At 43.4% G+C, this 17,584-nt stretch overlaps 1 protein-coding gene across 19 annotated transcripts in view; it reads right to left on the reverse strand.

The window, feature by feature from the left end:
- C2CD5 (C2 calcium dependent domain containing 5) overlaps nucleotides 1-17,584 on the reverse strand; it is a 669,580-nt gene that overhangs the window by 412,534 nt on the left and 239,462 nt on the right. For 10 of the 19 annotated variants that reach the window (XM_069228566.1, XM_069228562.1, XM_069228568.1 and 7 more), the window contains 2 exons: nucleotides 12,654-12,768; nucleotides 7,614-7,709 (listed from right to left, as the gene is read on the reverse strand). In XM_069228566.1, the coding sequence (XP_069084667.1) occupies nucleotides 7,614-7,709; nucleotides 12,654-12,768 (211 nt within the window). Of the gene's footprint in view, nucleotides 1-7,520; nucleotides 7,710-12,653; nucleotides 12,769-17,584 lie in introns of all 19 variants that reach the window. The other 9 variants (XM_069228551.1, XM_069228563.1, XM_069228558.1 and 6 more) reach the window with 2 other exon arrangements.

Here is a 17,584-nt window from a genome sequence, read left to right on the forward strand (position 1 = left end):
AAACCTTAACTCATTAAGATGAACATTTAGTTCATATTTTTACATGTTTTATTTACAAGCTGAATATAGAGGACAATATTTCTGCAGGTGGAAGATTTATTCAAAATATTTTGTGGGTGGAACACAATCAGGAATTGTCCTTGCACAAGTTGATAGGTGTGTGGTTTGGGCTACCTGATTTACATACTTATCTGTGTTTTATGTTTTGCAGGTGAGTTAATACTAATTTTGAAGATCAGGTAGATAGTCTAGTGAGTTTTACTAGTAAGATCCTTTATTCAGAAGGGATTGTTGTAATTCATCCTACCTCCAAAAAAGCAGGAAGTATGACGATGCAACACAACTGGCAGTTTGGGCTGGACTGTTCCCATGGGGAGCAGGTTTAAGACTGATTTGCATATGGCTGGATCCAAACTGGGGTGACATGACGAGGAAAATAACGATGGATTAAACCCAAATCTTACTTACAAGGTGCACTATTCGACGCGGGGTTCTTGCTCATGTAGATGCTGAACAAAAATCGGCACTAAAAGGATTTTGGTATGCATTTCATTGGGTGCCCTAATTTCAGCACATTTGGCTCTAGCCGTATTGAGGGTGGAGGTAGTGTCATAGCTTATGGGCAACTATTGAAACAACCCCAGAAACAGGGCACAAATTAATATGGCAGCCCCACTAAGCATAGTTTGGGTGTATGTTGACGAATCTTGAAGAGTACGGATAATGGAATCACATTATCACTATAAATCGAGTTTTTATCCTAGTCGCAAATATTTGAATTTTGTATTTGAATACACCTTCAAGCAACGTAGAGATGTCAGTGCTCTCAAAATGTGAGTCGAGCACTTTGTTTTTAGTATATAGTGAGATAAAGAATTCTGCACAGATTGCAGTTTGAAGATTAGTGTTTGGTAGCCTCACATAGTCAGCATTAAAGTAATCCAGTCGGGATGATATGAATGCATTAATCAGAATAAATGTACAGAAAAACGTGAATAAATATAGATGTTTGAAAGTTTGAAATATATATGAAAGGAGCATGATTTTACTACCGCATTGATTTGTGGTTACCAGACACCCATATCAGCCTCCATTTCGGGCATTGTAGTTGGCAATATGGCAGACTGCTTTACTTTGTAGAAGTAAAAAGCCTTTGATGTGTCAGAGCTGATTATCAGCAGGGCATTAACAACTAAGCTAGAGTCAGAATGTGAAAAATGTCACTCTTTAGTAAAGTTAAGGTTCAGGTATGATTTGCCGATTTCAGCATTTTAAGTTGAAGGCAATCTTATCACCTCTGTTCCTCGAATGGAGCAAAGAGAATTCTCTAAATGGTATTCTGTGGGACTTGGTATCTGGTGGAAAGACAGAAATTAGTGTCTCACTAGTGTAAAAAAAAAATACCTCTGCTCTCTGATTTTCCCGGTTGATAAATTAAACGCACGAGGAAAGGAAACAGAAATTGAGATAAGTCTTTGCGGTCTAAACGGAGGTTTATGCTAGCCAACATTCTCAAAACGGATGACAAAATATCTGGACTAATTATTCACCAAAAAAGTACCATGAGAATGCAGAGGCTTTGAGACTCAAATTTGTTTTGCAGTTTTGGGATTCATGCAGACTCGTTCAGTCCAGCAAAGAGATAAGGGTATTGGTAGGGATGAGAATGAAGGAGTGTGAGAAAATCAAAATATTCTTAAGTGTTGTGAATGGAACGCAGCATCCTGAATTGTTATACCTTACACGGTTTTTATGCTATTGTCCATATGTGTTTATGGTTTATGACCCCCTCCTTCGGTCTTAAGTCTATTGTTTCTTTTTCGTATTTGTATGCCCTGTTTTCAATATTTGTATCATGAAAATGTTATACAGGCATATATGTTGCCTTTCATATAAAAAGGGTATTTTATCAAAGATATGGTAAAAAAACGGTCAAACGAGTTTAAAAAGGCTTGGAACAGATGAGAAAGTGGTGACAGACCATCTGGGCTATGTGTCAACAGTAAACTGGCATTTTGCAGACATTTCGCTGTACTGTTAAATACCCTCAGCTGCCCATCAACTCCAAATGCTTGTTTTAGATTTACCCGGTGAACAGATGGGCAAATCTTACCCTAGAAGATGTAGATTCACATGCTCTGCATACTGCTGGCTTCTAGTTGGTTGGGCTCAGACATTTGCAATTTGTTTTTGTTTTTTCCCTAAGAAGTGCTGTGACTCCTCCCTCAGTTGTGAATGTGTGGAGGATCAAGTGAGTAAAGCATGGTGCTCTATGCATATTGTCCAGTGTTAGCTAATTAATCTGAAAAGTGAGCATATGCGAATCTACAGCACTACACGCTACAAACAGATGCTTACAGTGCAAGTAACATTTTCTAACCATAACGTGTGAGGCTCTAGATACATGTGCTCTACAGAGACTGAAAAGCAGCACCCTCATAAAACGCTGGCTAGTATGTGTTCCACGCAGATATATGGTATAAATTCCTTACAACTGTGTGGCCAACTTTAGCTTAGCTTGTTGGCAGGCCAGTATGTCTACACAAGAGTGTGTGGTAAAAATGTGTGTGGGGTGGACCAAGCGGCTGTTGTTCACATGCCAACTAGCTGTATGTTGCCTAAGAAAGCCACGGATTCCCTTTTATAAGGGTGGAGAATGAAAATGGGGAGCTCTATATATTAATTGAGTTGAAAAAGGGAGACCAGCTTGGGGGGACATTTGGTATTTAATCTGAGAACAACCCTATCTTTATCAACTCTGATGAAAGGCTCTTGTATAGTGAACATCTGTAGTTCATCAATACAGCTGATGGAGATAATGGCCACAAGGAAAGACACCTTCGAGGAAAGCATCTGGTGGGTGCCTGAATGTAAACAGGTTCAAAGGGTGGACCTCATGAGCCTCGTGAGGACTATGATAAGGTTCCATAAAGGGGCAAAGAGTATTCTGGGAGGTATGGCATCTGGATTCCTAAATAGGGTTGAATGTTTCCGATTTGATATAAGCTACAAAAGCAGCTAAGTGTAGGAATATAGATGTATAGGCAAGACTGACCTGCAAATGTAAGAGAGAAATGGTGGCCTGGACACTAGGTTTTAGCAATGCAGTAGTGTCCAAACCATTAACTTAGCTGCTTAACAGGCCCGTGTGATAGGTCAGCACGCCTCTTACAGAATGGTTATACATTCCTGTGGAAGGTTTGAATAACCAAAACCCAAGACCCTGTGTGCCAGACTGCTAGGATGAGCTTCCTCCTGTTTTTATGTCTGATGTTGCCTTGGCTCTGTGTGAGAAGATCATGCCTGAGCAGTAACTTCTTCTGGGGGTTCACAGAAATCTCCAGAAGCACAGAGTACCATGGTTGTATGGCTCAAGAGAAGTCACCAGGATAAGTATTAGATATGGAGGATGGGGTGTGGAGCAGGAGGGTCTCCCCACCCCCACACCCATACACCTGTTTCAGTAGCTAGAACATGGCAGTAGTGGTGTCCGCTTTTATGAGTACCTTCCCTTGAATGAACTGGAAGAAGGTTTTGAGGGATAGTTGTATGGCAAGCAATTCTAAGTAACTGATGTGGCAACCCTTTAACTGAGGGACCCACACTACCTGAACAGTCAAATCACTGGGGGGTGACTGCAGCCTATGAGACAGAAATCCATAGTGATGGTCACTTTTGGAACAGGTTCTACAAAAGGCCTTGGTGCTGTTCAAACACTGCAGAGAAGGAGGAATACTGGCCTCTACCAACACTAGATCTTCCCAGTGACCATCTTCCTGTAAGCTCTAACACGCGGCAAACTTTTATAGGTACACATAAAAAGCCTGTTGTGAAGCACAATTTAGATGCATGATGCCATCATCCCTAGAAGGCACATAATGGGATTAACAAGCAGCAGCAGTTGAGAGAATTTCAGCACTTGTTGACTGGAGTAGCCTTTCTCTGTAACTTCTTTGAATCGGGCCCTAGGGACCAGATACACAAAGAAGGCTTGGAGGAAGGGTTTGGTGCCATTCATGGTAAATCTAAGGTTGTGAAGCAGAGAGATGGCTACCTAAATGTTGGCGAGGCACTGTTGCCTGCCACTGTTATATTTCAGCCAATAGTTGAGGTTGGGGAAGAGGTGACTGCCCCCTTTGCAGGTTGGCAGCCACCACTGCTAGGCACTTAGTGCGCACTCTTGGAGCTGTAGTGACCCCAAAAGGCAGTACTTGGAATGGGTAGTGATATCCACTTACCATAAAACAAAGGAACCATTGGGTGTGCCGGGTGGACGTGTATATGAAAGTCGGTATCCTTGAGGTTAAGCTCGACCATATGATTGCATTCTCAGAGCAGAGCGATGAAGTCCTCTAGGGTAGTTATATGGAAATGTTCCAACAGATTGTATTTGCTGAGAGGCATGTGGTTTAAAATTAGCCTAAGGGAGCCATCCTTTTTGGGAATGAGAAGGCACAGGGAAGAACCTCTCCTCCCTTGTTGGTAAGTAGGCATTCTCTCTATTGCGCCTTTCTGAAGGAGCATCTTTTTTAGGCAGGTAAAGATGGTCTTTGCTGAAAGCGTGTCTGTGGGATAGGATATTGGGAGGGGTTGTGAGAAGTTGTAGCCAATAGCTGTGGCAAACCACCACTAATACCCACAGTCTGTGATCTCCTCTAAGAGAGAGAAAAAATCATGTACTCTCCCATGACACGGAATGTGTGATTGGGGGGGATGAGGTGAGAGGAACGGCATGTAGCTGCACTGGGGTGGAAGCTCATTGGCCAATGCCACCTCCGCCATTACCCCCATAAGCACCCCTAATGTAGCCTTTACCTCTTTGCTGACAGAAGGCATGCTGCTCTCTTTGGTAAGACTGGTTGGGTGGGGTGGGTTTAGCTCCACCTCCAGGCTACTGTTTCTGAAAGGAACATCTGAGTGAGGAGGTTTGCAGGGTACCCATAGAGTTTACTATCTCTGTGTCCTTTTTAATCTTCTCAAGCATCTTGTTGATCTGGGAGCAAAAGATGAGCTCCCTGTTGAATTAAAGGCTGAGGAGATGTTAGAGTCCTTGGGTCTGTACAAAACTGAGATACAGAGCCAGGCGTGTTGTCTGAGGAGAACACTAATAATGCCTCTATAGGCTAGGTTTTCAACATTAAGCAGGCAGCGGATGCTGAAGTCAGAGATGACCTTGCCTTCAGACACTATTTTCTCCTTCCTCTTCCTGGAGTCTTCTTGGAGATGTTTGACAAGGTCCTGTATCAGGTCCTGCATCTCTTTCCACCTGGACCTGTCATATCTGGCAAGGCCAAAAGAGCTGGCTACCTACGAATAAGTGGCTGTTCTAACAGCTACTCTCTTATCTGCGGCGTCAATATTCTTGTTCACATTATCAGGCAGAGGGGAACCATCAGTAATCTAAGCAGAAACCTGCGTGTGGGCATCCAGAGTTACCAGGGAGTCAAGGAGAACCTGGCTGCTGATGTAAACAGGGCAGGTAGGCCAAGGTTTGTACTTTTTCTTTTTTTTCCCCTAAATGTGACTACCATGGCCTTACCTGGTTCCGTAAAATTATTGGAGGCACCTTTGAGCATGGGCAGAAACGGCACCATCTGCTCAGACTTTGAGAGTGTCTCTACGAGGAAGTTTCCTTCCTCCTGGATGATGTACATTTCCACATACTGGAAAGCTACAGCTAGTTGTATGGCCTTGTTTGAAACTTAGTATTGTCTTTTTGGGATGCTTTGACTGGGTACTGGTTCAAATCAGGGTCACCCAGGGGATTAACATTATTGTTATACCGGAGGTCAATACTAGGTACCATATAAACTGGCAAGAAGAGAGTATGTGTGGAGAAGGGGGGAACCCTCCGGTAAAACTGGTGGAATTAGAGGGGGTGGTGAGCATGAGCTGTTGTCAGTGCCAGCTCAAGAGAGGAATGCTTCGAAGAAGGCTCACCCCATGGAGGTGACGCTCCTCATGCAGGAACGTGCCTCTGATGGCTTTATTGGAGGTACCTACACCGAAATCTCCCCAGTGATGGGTTGAATAAAGAGATGCTTCTGACTGGCATCAAGTTCATTCTCGAAGCTCTGTAGGATCAGGACATCTGGATTCAGCTGCCGACGAGGTTTTTGTCATTGGAGGGATTTTTAGCATCAGCAGGATCTTTGGCATCAACTGGAGCTTCTATGCCAGTGGTGCGAGTGAGGACGTGCTCTGCTTCCGGTGAATCAAGATGGACGCCCTTGAATAGTTGAGTGAACTCAGAAGCCTTGTTCCGGTGCCCACAAGATGTCTGACTTTCGCAGGACTGTTTGTGCTTGGAAGAACTGAGCACAGCGCAAGATGCTGTATTACAGCCCTGGGCATGACCTTCGTATAAGTTTGACATCCTGTATCTCTTTATGGTCTGATGACCATACAGGCAGTCCAATTCAGGACTGTGAGTAGCCTACATTATCGGAGATCTCCGATAGGTCGCCCTCCTTGGCTTCAAAGTCTTCTTCCTTCCTGCCCATATCTAGAGTCTCTGAGGACAACTAATGGTGCATCTTATAATGAGCCCAGTGCCTTTCCCTTTGATAACTTATGGTTTTCTTAGAAAGAAAGGCAAGGCGAGAATCACAAAAGGTGTCATTATGGCTGAGTGAAAGACACGTCGCAGACAGACTGTCCATGGATACTTACAACTGCATGGAGGGCAATATTGGAAGGGTGTCCATTCCATCACCCCCTTTGGTCCTGCATTCTCTGCTGTTGAGAGCTTAAGAAGAGTCCGCGATCCTTGTGCCATCGGGGCGTTGAACGCTGGTGGTCGGTGCCTTCGGGGGTACGCGAGAAGGAAGAGCAACAAAGACTAGTCAGGACGTGGACTGATTATGCCGACGCGTCAGTATCAAAAAACTGTGTGGGCCCGAGAAACGTGCTCACGGCGACACAACGAACTCCGATCCTTCTTAATGACTGGCTGAACCCGATGGCAGAAAAAGAGACGGTTCAACATGGAGTCTGTGTCCGTGCAAACTTCCAATAAGTGAAGTGTCACAGCACATCTTGTGATTCGGAAGCCTTATTCAAAGAGAAACAGCGTGCAAACGTCTAATATCACCACTAGACGGCAGCAGTACGCAGAGCAAGTGCATTTTTCTTAATGCTGTTTAGTGCTGTTCACAGCAGTAGAGGTAGGTCTCAATAACAGATTTCAGTTAACTATTACAATAGGTACACTGTTAACTGTAATTTCAACAATCATGTCTGCATTCATCTCTTGTCTGCCATCTAATGGTAAAGTACAAATCATAGCACACAAGCTGTAACCATAAATAACAATGGAACAATGATTTAAAATAAGATAAAGCAAAAGATAAGGTTTCAGTACGATGCTTCTACGGTTAGTATTCAGATGTTACCTTACTCGTTGTTAGAACTAAAAACAGTGTAATTTTGTGCAGAGCCCCGTTACTTCAGTTGTTGTTGTTAGTGAAATCAGTTAAAGTGGTCGGCCCTGCATCCTGCACGGTAACTCTGCAACCTACCCTAAGAGAGGAGCACTATCTTGGGAGTGTAGAAAAAACTCAACCTCTCCCTTCTCTGACCCTATGGAAAAGAAGCCAGGCTGCCTTGACAACCTTTGTTCCAAACAGCCTTCTGTGGTGCCATCCTGGAGAAATCTAGGATTCAGTACAGCTGCTGTGCCGGATGCCGACAAGATACAGACCTCCTCCCTATAGAAGAAAAAAAAAAATGGAGTCACTTTACCATGCTTTCTTTCTAAATATACATGCATGTCAACAAACAAGCGGCACTGGCACGAGATTAAATAGGGGCTTTAATTAGGACTGTCAAGTTTGTGCGTTACTAACTCTAGCAAAGAAGACAGGGGTCTTTAGTTCAGCGCACATTTTTTGAGGCAGTGACGTTGCAGCATCGCACAGTTGCTATGACTTCAGCTTTACCCTTGAACAGAGCATCCTGTGCACCTGTATACCACTGCAATGTCCTAACATCACACACGTATATCACAAAAACACATAAGCAGTTTGGAAAATATATTTTATAACATCCTCGTCACTGATGTGAAAATAAGCACATCTGGTGGTGTAATCGCTGTACTTCCGTAGCAATAACCTGGGGCAGAAATTCTTCATGCCTCAAAGCACTCCACATTTCGCTGCATGGATGAACAAGAGATTTTGCTAAGGGAAACCTGTGAAGAGGCACAACAACGTGTTTCTTTGTTTCCCCAAGGCACTAAAGGAGTGAGTATGTTCAGCTGTGCCGTCCTTGACCTTTGACATGTACTTCCAGCTAGGACACAGCTCTGACAAAATTTATGACTGATGACTAGAGAGGTTTGAGCTCTCTCTTCCTTTACCGACTTTTGTTTCTACAGCTTGAAGGCTGTCTCCAACAGGGGTATGCAAAATTTGTGCAATTTCCTTTCATGTAAGCACATGAATTTCCGGAAACGTTCGATGACATTACCAATATTACAATATGTTACTTAGTGCTAAAAAACATTAGTGCAAAAAACACAAATGACTCAAAAACAGCCATTTGTCTTTCACCGACCAACACGGCAAGGACCTCATACTAATGCAAACATTCTCTAACATTTCCTGGCAGCCTAAACTGGCATAGCTGACAGGCCTTACAACATTTTTCTGAATGTGCTCGATTCCTCCTTCATTAGCCCTGTTATATTCCCCCTGAACGGACGGAATAATCTCCTAGTCACCTGCCCATTTACAAATGACCAAGCTTCTTACCTGGTATTTAGTTCCCACTCAAGATGGATAGAAGTAAATTCCAGTCCATCTTTCGACCTATGAAACTGTGTTCTACCATCCATCCCACTAGATGTTGTGCGATAAGAATGCCATATGTGGCTTGTTCTATTCGTATGCACTGTGTGTTAAGTTCAGTGCATAAACCTAGCACTGTCATTCCCTGTTGGACTGGCACGGGGTAAAGCAGGGGTACTGTACCTAAAACAGGGGGCGGGGGTGAAGGATGTTGGCCTATGATGCTCCGGTGTCCATTCTATTATGGCTCTGCAAACTGGACCAAGTACAACCCCTACCGCATTTGAGTGTCAGTGGTAGCAATGACAGCAGTCACAGACTTCACAGGGAGATAGTGTGGGGATGCTCGAGCTCAACAATCAAGCAACAACACAATAATGAAATGTCAGCCCAATACTTATGTTTAAAAGAAGTATAAGCATTTTAATGCACACCATGAACAAAATACAACGCGATAAAAAAATAGTATGTTAGTTTACCCAAGCAGTTAGCATTACCCAAGCGGTTCTGTGCCTCTACCTGCTATCCTTCTACTCTTCCACCAGACTCCAGGTCCAAGGTGACGCATTTCGAATGGCGTATAAGGTAGTACCATGCATACGTCTCAGAAGCAGTTCATATCACTCCTAAATTAGTATAGTCAATTCAGTCAACTCTTACCACTTGCCCTGGATGAAGGCCCGTCGATCAGTTCTAAGTACCCGGCTCTGCACCCACTTTCTGCGAGAGGTTCCGGGACCATCTGGCAGTGTCTTTGGTAAGCCCTGATTGGTTTGCTAGGCCCGCGCATTTTTGTGTCAACAGTCAGAGATGACAGTCCTGGGGAAACGCAGTTCCAACTGGACACACTGTGAGAGTCTCAGTGTTCAAGGTATTGGTGATGGGCTCACTCCTGACTGGGCCCCCGATTCAGCCAGTCAACTCTGGTACATGTACTCTCTGCTGGATGGTCACGATTTCAGCAGATGTAGCCTTGCCTGGGTCGGGTACACAGGACTGTTGCAGGCCTGTGCATGGCTGGTCACTGAGCAGTGACGACCAAACACAGGTCTATCGCTGTGGATAGTTTTCGGTCTGGCCGTGGTGCTTCACTTGCTTACTTTGTCCCCTGCCATGTGGTTCTCAGTTTTCTTGGGCAGCAGCACAGCCTGGGTGTGGGGCAGAACTACATCCTTAGCATCGGGAAAACTGCCCAGTGGCTGCTGAACGGCTCGTCGCTGCCGTTAGCAAGGTGCAGGCGGTGCCCTGGGATGATACATGTCTTTTTGTTGTCTCGCTCTGCTTTGCCAGACAGCTCAAGGACGACAGCAGTCAGGTACTCCAGGACTGCAGCCAGATAGACTGGAACACCTTCCACAACCCGCTCAGCGTAGCCTTCCAAATGGAGCACCCTGCTACACGGCCCACAGGAAACTGCACTCCAGATTGGGATGATGGATCGTGGCCTCAGCGATAGGCTTCCCTCCTTGCTTTCCACGTTCAGATATAGCAAGCAGCTGTACAAACTCTAACGAGAGCTATTTACTCTGGGCAGTAGTGACCACATACAGGCCAATCACACCGGCCAGCTGAGGTCACTCTGGTCACCTGTAGACTTCCACAGGCTGGTCTTGCACAGGCCGACCCTTTGCAGGTAGTTGCAGTGCCACACAGGCCGGACCCAACAGACAATCACAATCCTAACTAGGCCTCGGCAAATACAGTTGCAATGCATTTGACTCTATTCACGAACCAGCATGGAAAGACTCAAGGATCACAGACACCGGGGTCCTCAGGTAGCTCTCAGTCTCTATCTTCTGAGTGACGGACAGACACCTGGGACATGCTGCACCGCATTCCTCCCAAAGATGGAAGGCGCCTTCCATCTCTTAGCAGGCAGGAAAGCTTTTAGGTACTTCAGGGCAAGAGTACTGCTTGTCCAGGAACAGATCCAGACTCAGGTGACGTCCCACCACATCTGGGAAGCTGGCTGCCATGCACACACCAGCCCTGGTTGCACAGCAGTCCGCTGACTATTCTGCAGAGAGCTCCATTCCGTGGTCCTAGAGTACTTTGAACCAAAATAACAGGTTGGGTAGTGCCCAATCTATGTATATTTTGAAAGACTGGTAACAATACATAGTGAAGACAACTGTGCCGCCACGGCATGGTGGGTCACAGCACCATTCACTTGTTGGGAGGCTCCGTTGACCTGCACTGAGAATGCTACATTGATTTGCAGCATCCTATCTACATAGGCAGGTAACGGGGAGCAGTGCTACCAATCTAACACTCCCGTGTGCTCAGTGAGAAGGGACCACTTCAAGCACCACCACTGGGGCAGATTTTCTTTTTCCTTGTGTACACCCTGTTTGAAAACGTCAGCCTTCATTTCATATAGTTATAGCCATGGTGGTTGCCACGGGGTCGGGAGAGAGCTTGTTTGTAGAACTAAATTTGTGCTGTTTTTCAAGCAATTGCACAGCTGGGATTATCCGCCGCTGCCCACACCAGTATGCTTAAGGTTCTGTACCAATCCAAGGGAAGGGGATTCCTAAGAATTGGCAATATGGTGCTGACACCCTGTGTCTACAGAGAGGTATGCAGGTGTCTAGCAAAATTCATAGTTGGTGCCCTCGACAGGGCTAGGAATTTAAAAGGAGATGATCAGCATAAAGAAAAGGAGTTCATTATTCATACTGCAGCAGGGATTTTGGAAGATATTGATTCCTCTGCACAGAGTGTGGTAAAGGAGGTCCTGAAGCCTTGGGGAGGCCACTCTGGTTGTCGGCGACCTGCTCCCCTGTTGGTGGGAATTAGAATCTTGGGCCCTCAGAGTTTAGAACTCAGCCTTACCAGGAGCTCAGTATGCTCTCCAAAACCAAGATGAATGGAGATTCTATAAGAATTTGTGTGAAGATGAGCAACTTCTTGACCAAACTAAAAGACCTTAAGAAGGATATAGGTAGATCAAGAATTGAAATCCTGCCAGGAGGAAATATCGGAAATGGCCGATGAGGCTCAGGAGTATGGCAGTCTTATCTCTCCAGAGATTGTATCTGCTTGGAGTGCAAAGCATTATCGTGTTTCTAGGCAATGCTAACTCTCTATTGACCATCGAAAGGTAGTGCTCACTATTATTCAAGGTCATGCCTAAATTGGGATTTAGGGCCTGATTTGGAGTTAGGGGGACAGATTATTCTGCCACAATCTGATGGATATCCCGTCCACCATATTACAAGTGCAATTAATTATAATGCACTTGTAATAGGGTGAAATGGATATCCGTCACATCTGTGATGGAATAACCCGATCATTAAACTCTAGATTAAGCACTTAGCATCTTCTGAGGTGGGTCTGGTGGCCCAAGCTGTTTATTGAGTTAGTGCTTCACCAAAGGTTTGGGGAAGCTTGTCCCTTTTTCCATCCAAGGCTCCCCGAAAGGGCAAGTACATAAAAAAGAGCACCTGGACATTGACAACATTAAGCTCAAGAGGATTTTTCAAGCAGTGTCCAAGCATATGCATTTAAACTGCACAACGAATCCTCTTCTCCTGAAATGTAAAATTCCTCTTTCATAAGTGTTTTGATGGTTCTCAGTGCAATTTATGTATTTGTACATCTAAAGTAGACTTTGGATACTAGTGACATTGCAAGAGATCAACCCAAACTCTTTGAGAGAACTGACATTTTGATTTAGGCTTCTTCTGCCACTTGTGGTTCATGTCTGCGTCTGAACGCACCCCACAAAGGTATTACATTTTAAATTAAAAGGGCAAATGTTGTAACGAATTGTAAGGTTCACACATATCTGCTTCTAATACAATCAGAAAATTGGTTACACTTGAAACAAAAAAGGCAAATATTACGATGATTATGACTCACCGAATACTGGTTGATTCACTATACCCTACTACAGCATGACAACCTAGTGCTTTAGCATGGGATTTTATCTCTTGTCTGATTTCTGCCCACCAAGCATCTCTCGTTTCCGGTTCATCTGCAAAAAAGGAATGTATCATTTCATTAGTTCTAAAGCAGCAACAAACATGGAACATCCTTTTGTTAATACTGAACAATTATATTTTGAATGGATAGAATTTATCAAGCAATTTGTTGTACTGAAAAAGTATATAAAATGATTAATTTTCAATAATTTCACCTGCTTGATCTTATTTATCGGATCCTATGCATTTCTATAGTGCAAATCTAGCCAAAAGCCAATGAGTGAAAGGAGAGGTAGCTCGGTTATGGACGGTTAATGCACTGTGATGTAGTGTTCTTTAAAGAGGTGAGTCTTCAACTCTTTCCTAAATTGGAGCCGTGCTGGGCAGTCCTGATGGATACAGGGAGATTGTTCTAGATCGGGGAAACGGCCTGCTGCCATGTTTTTTTTGCCACTTCTTAGTCTGCAGTCTGGTGGTGCCCAGACTGTAGGAGTACCACCTAGCAAACAAGTACCACCATAATGGTGGGCTTGTTTGCTAAGTAAGCAGAGGTAGTGATCATGATGGTTTTGTAAGTGATGCAGCTGGATTAGAAGATGGTGAAGGCCAGAAAGAGGGCCAATGAAGTTCCATAAGGATTGGGGTGATGTGATCATATTTATTCAGGCCCTGGATGAGAAGTGCTGCAAGATGTAGTAAGCACTTAAGGGTTGTCAGGCTGGAGCAAGTAATTACCACCACTCAGTGCAAGAACTTGGGCAACAGTTCTGAAGTCCTTTCTAGAGGATGCAATTGTACTTTCTTTAGAAGAGAGAGCTGGTTCCAGGGAATCTTTGTTTTTTGACAATGTATCCTTTGAGGTTGTTGTCCAGGGAGAATCCAAGTGACTTGGCATTCAGTGGCTGTTAAGGGTTCTAAGCTGGCAAGGTTTACATAATCAAGCCCAGTTTGTACGGTTTCGTATTTGCTGCTCGTGCACAATAACAGGAGTTCAGATTTGTCTGGTTTCAGATTCACAGAGGTGCTGGACAACCAAGTCTGATGATGTGCAGACACTGTTTTAGTTGTGTATTCATCAGCAAATTAGTGAATTCTGATGCTGTTATTTGTAAGTAGACCAATGTTGGAGGTTTTTTTTATTGATTACAAAAATGCTTAATTTTGATGTGCTTAAATTAGCATGAGTAAGACGAAGTCAGCTCGCATGGATTTTTGATCCTGGTTTGAGAAAGACTTGGACTTTAATGATATGTGAACAAGGCGGTTCAAGTGAAATTGTTTGTGTGCTTTTCCATTTCGGAAAATGAGTGAAATAGAAGCCTAAAAATGTAATTTCTTATGCACACACCATTAATTATTATGCAGTACAGTAGGTGCTCCTGGATGTATCATATTGAATGCATCTTATGCGCCAGAATGCTTATTAGTTAATGTTTCGATACACTTCTAGGGCAACCTTGTCAGGCCATTGGAAATAAATAAATGTGTGTGGCTTTTCTGTGTAATACCTTATAAAATGATGTTTTATGGATATATGCAGTCTTTTAGGTCTCTCCTTTGGAGGCAGGCTATGTCGGTCCTCTTGCTGCACTGTAGTTAGTTCTGGAGTTTTGCTTACTTTAGAGATAGGCCATATCTTGATCCTACGGTAATGTTCTGATGTACTACTGAGGTATGTATTCCTAACTAATTACATTTTGTCTTCTGTAATTATCTTAATTTTGAATAAACCTTATGTTTTTGTTTTTTTAATATTGACTTCTGAAGGTTTTCTTGATTGGCTCACACTTCTCCTCAAGAAGACTCACAAGGTCATAGATACAAAGTCTCAGATAATCCCGACCCTATGCATTGACCCTCCTAATTACTTAATTAGTGCACAGAGTACCAATCAGCTCTATTTAGATGCTGAAGATGATAGGAAACAGTATGGAACCTGAGGGACTCCGCAGGTGATGGGGATCTTTTGTGACCTGGAGGTATCCATGTGAAGAAACTGGTGTTGATTGGGAAGGCAGGATAAGTACCAGTGAAGGAAATTGCAGATGAATCCTCTTTGAGCCTACAGGATGCGTATCAGGGAGGGATGGCTGACTGTGTTGAAGATAGTTGAAAGGTACAGAAATCTGAGGAGTAAGAGGTCATCTCCATCTGTGCTGAGGAGGGCATGGTCAACACTGTCTAAGATGGTGGTCTCCATGTTGCTTCATGAGTAAACGCCAAACCGGTAGTCATGTAGAAATTGGTTTTTACTGATGAGATCTTGTAGGTGAACATAGGTATCAATGATCTGGCCAATGAATGATAGGTGAGTGATGGGCCAGTACTTGGCAAGGTTGTCAGGATCTTTTGTAGGTTAAGGAGTAGGAGACTTTGGTCTATCTTGAGAGCTTCTGAGAAGATGCCTTGAGAGAGAGAGGCACTGAAAATGGCAAAGGCGAAAGAGCATCCTCAGAGAATGCACTTTTCAGATGTAAAATATTCCCTCATACATTTCAATTAAAGCACATTGTGGAAGCCAAAGAATACATCAAATAGCCAATAGTAGGAAGTAAAAAAAGTAATAGTCGTCTGGGGGGAGCCAAAACTCACTCTGTATATTTCACATATTTGGTAACATGTTATGAGACAGCTGTGCTGCCAAGCCAGACGTAAAAAAATGGACTGATGTGCTTTGATGACACCCCCTCTAGCTTGTTAAGCTGAAAGCAGTATTATTCTTAAATTAAGGTTAAGATTCAAATTTCAAAACAATCAAAATCCTGTTCACCAAAAAGATGGCAGTTTTCTTCATATGCCGAACTTAAATTAAATGGAATTATGGTGTTTTTTCAACAACATGGTAAATGAAACAGTGCAGCAAACCGCCAGAAGATCTTCCAGTAGTAGTTTAAGTGCCAAGAGTACTAACATATCTCACCGTAACATCTTTTGGAGAATGTGGGAGTTAAATTAATGCTAAGCAACCACTGGGACAGTATGAGTGTACACTAAACCTTTGCTAATGGTTCCTCGGAGATGTGTAGCTTGTGAATGTGGCAACAGCTATTACCATATGAGCCATTATCAATGTATCTAACAGTCCTGGGTGTTAAGTCCCCCTTCTCTTTGCTTAATGCAACGTTCCTCAATCACATAGGCAGGGGACACTCCTACCTTATCTTCTTTCACTCATGCTCACTCTTAAGGCCACACTTAGGTCTTGGAGGAGGGAATACTCCGTCACAAATGTGAAAGATATCCAGTACGCCTTATTACGATTTCTATAGGATAGCACAGGATCGTAATAAGGCAGACAGTATATCCATCACTTTTGTGATGGAGACTATCCCTCCAACAAGACCTAATTCAGGCCCTTAGTCTTAAATTTGGGATGGCAACTTGGGAAGATTAGATATATATGTGTTCTTTCCGTGTCACTACCGTCATAAGACTCAACCACTATGACCAGGTTTGAAACATAAGTTAACCTTACCCGGATTTCCCTCTATTTATTTCTATCTATTTATTTCTAGTCCCACAAACCAGTAGAAAAGTAAATCTCCAATTGGTGTAGATAGCAGCTTAGTAATGGAACCACTGGTGATCTGTTCCCACTTCTACATCAAAATTGTAGGTGGCACAAATATTAACAGAATCTACTGGGGGGAAAAAAGGAAAGCCTATCACCATAGAATAGATGACTCAGACCTTTTAAGCACTACAGAAGATTACCATGCAGTCAAGTATATATTGCATGAAAATTAAACTCCGGATGTAGGGACACTCAGAGCATATTTACTATGTTGTAGGATAGAAAAGCTGAAAAATTAGTCCAACAACTGGCAAAACAGATGAGTCTTCCGATGCTTTCTGAAAGCTGCATGGAGGATAGTTTACTTACGTTAGGGGGTTGAGCATCCTTGTGGTGGAAGTAGACTCAAAAAAGATAGCTTTAAAGCAGATGTTGTTTCAAATCTGAAAACATCCAGCAGTAACGTATTTAGAATACTTACGCTTCTCATGTCCCAAATGATTGAGAGCAGATCACTAGTTATGAAGGGTAAGTTTAATGTATTCCTTTTAGGCCAGGCAGCATAGCTTAAACTAAATTCTCACTGCCACCAAGAGCCTGGGGAGCTATCACAGTATAAAACTGTCTTGAAGTACTGATGAGCCTGGCCACATAGCAAAACACTGCTCTGAGTTGTGAAGTGGAGCACGAACCTCCGACAGGACTCCACCACGCCGCATTACGTATCATAATACGGCAGGCAGTGTCAGTTGCTGTGGAGGTCCTGGTGGTGGATCTGCCTCTTCAACTCCATCGGCCAGGCCGATGGAGTCAGATTTCCACTCATAAATGGTGGAAGACCTTTCAGGTCTCCTAATATGGCGGTCTGTTGACTGCAGCGTAAGTTGTAATGAGGGCCAAAGTCTTTACAAAAGCTTTACTATTTAACTTTGTCAATATTTTTTGAGCCATGTTGTACATCAGCACGCTTGCTGTGCATAATGGTTGAAGAAAAAAAAAAGGAGCTGTGGCACAGTCAACACAATTCTATTTTGCAGAGGTTTCCAATACAAGTCCAGGAAAGCCAATTATATGCCACATGTTCAAGATAACAACTATATATGTAATTTGTGTATATTTTCAATCATTCTGTGTAATTTTGGATTGTTTGAAAATCAGTCAAAGATCCTGCCCTTTTGCACCTATAGTGGACACACCTAATTATAGAAGGTATTAATGTATAAAAAGGACAATCTCTGCTTCACCTAGAATTACAACATGCTCTGAACTACAATAGAAAAGCATATGTGCATTTATCCACCAGCAGAGTGGAAGCAAATAATCAAAGCCGCTGGAATTATGCAACTGTGCGGCCA

The sequence above is a fragment of the Pleurodeles waltl genome, chromosome 4_1 (genome assembly GCF_031143425.1).
Source record: "Pleurodeles waltl isolate 20211129_DDA chromosome 4_1, aPleWal1.hap1.20221129, whole genome shotgun sequence".
In the NCBI taxonomy this organism is placed as follows: Eukaryota; Metazoa; Chordata; class Amphibia; order Caudata; family Salamandridae; genus Pleurodeles; species Pleurodeles waltl.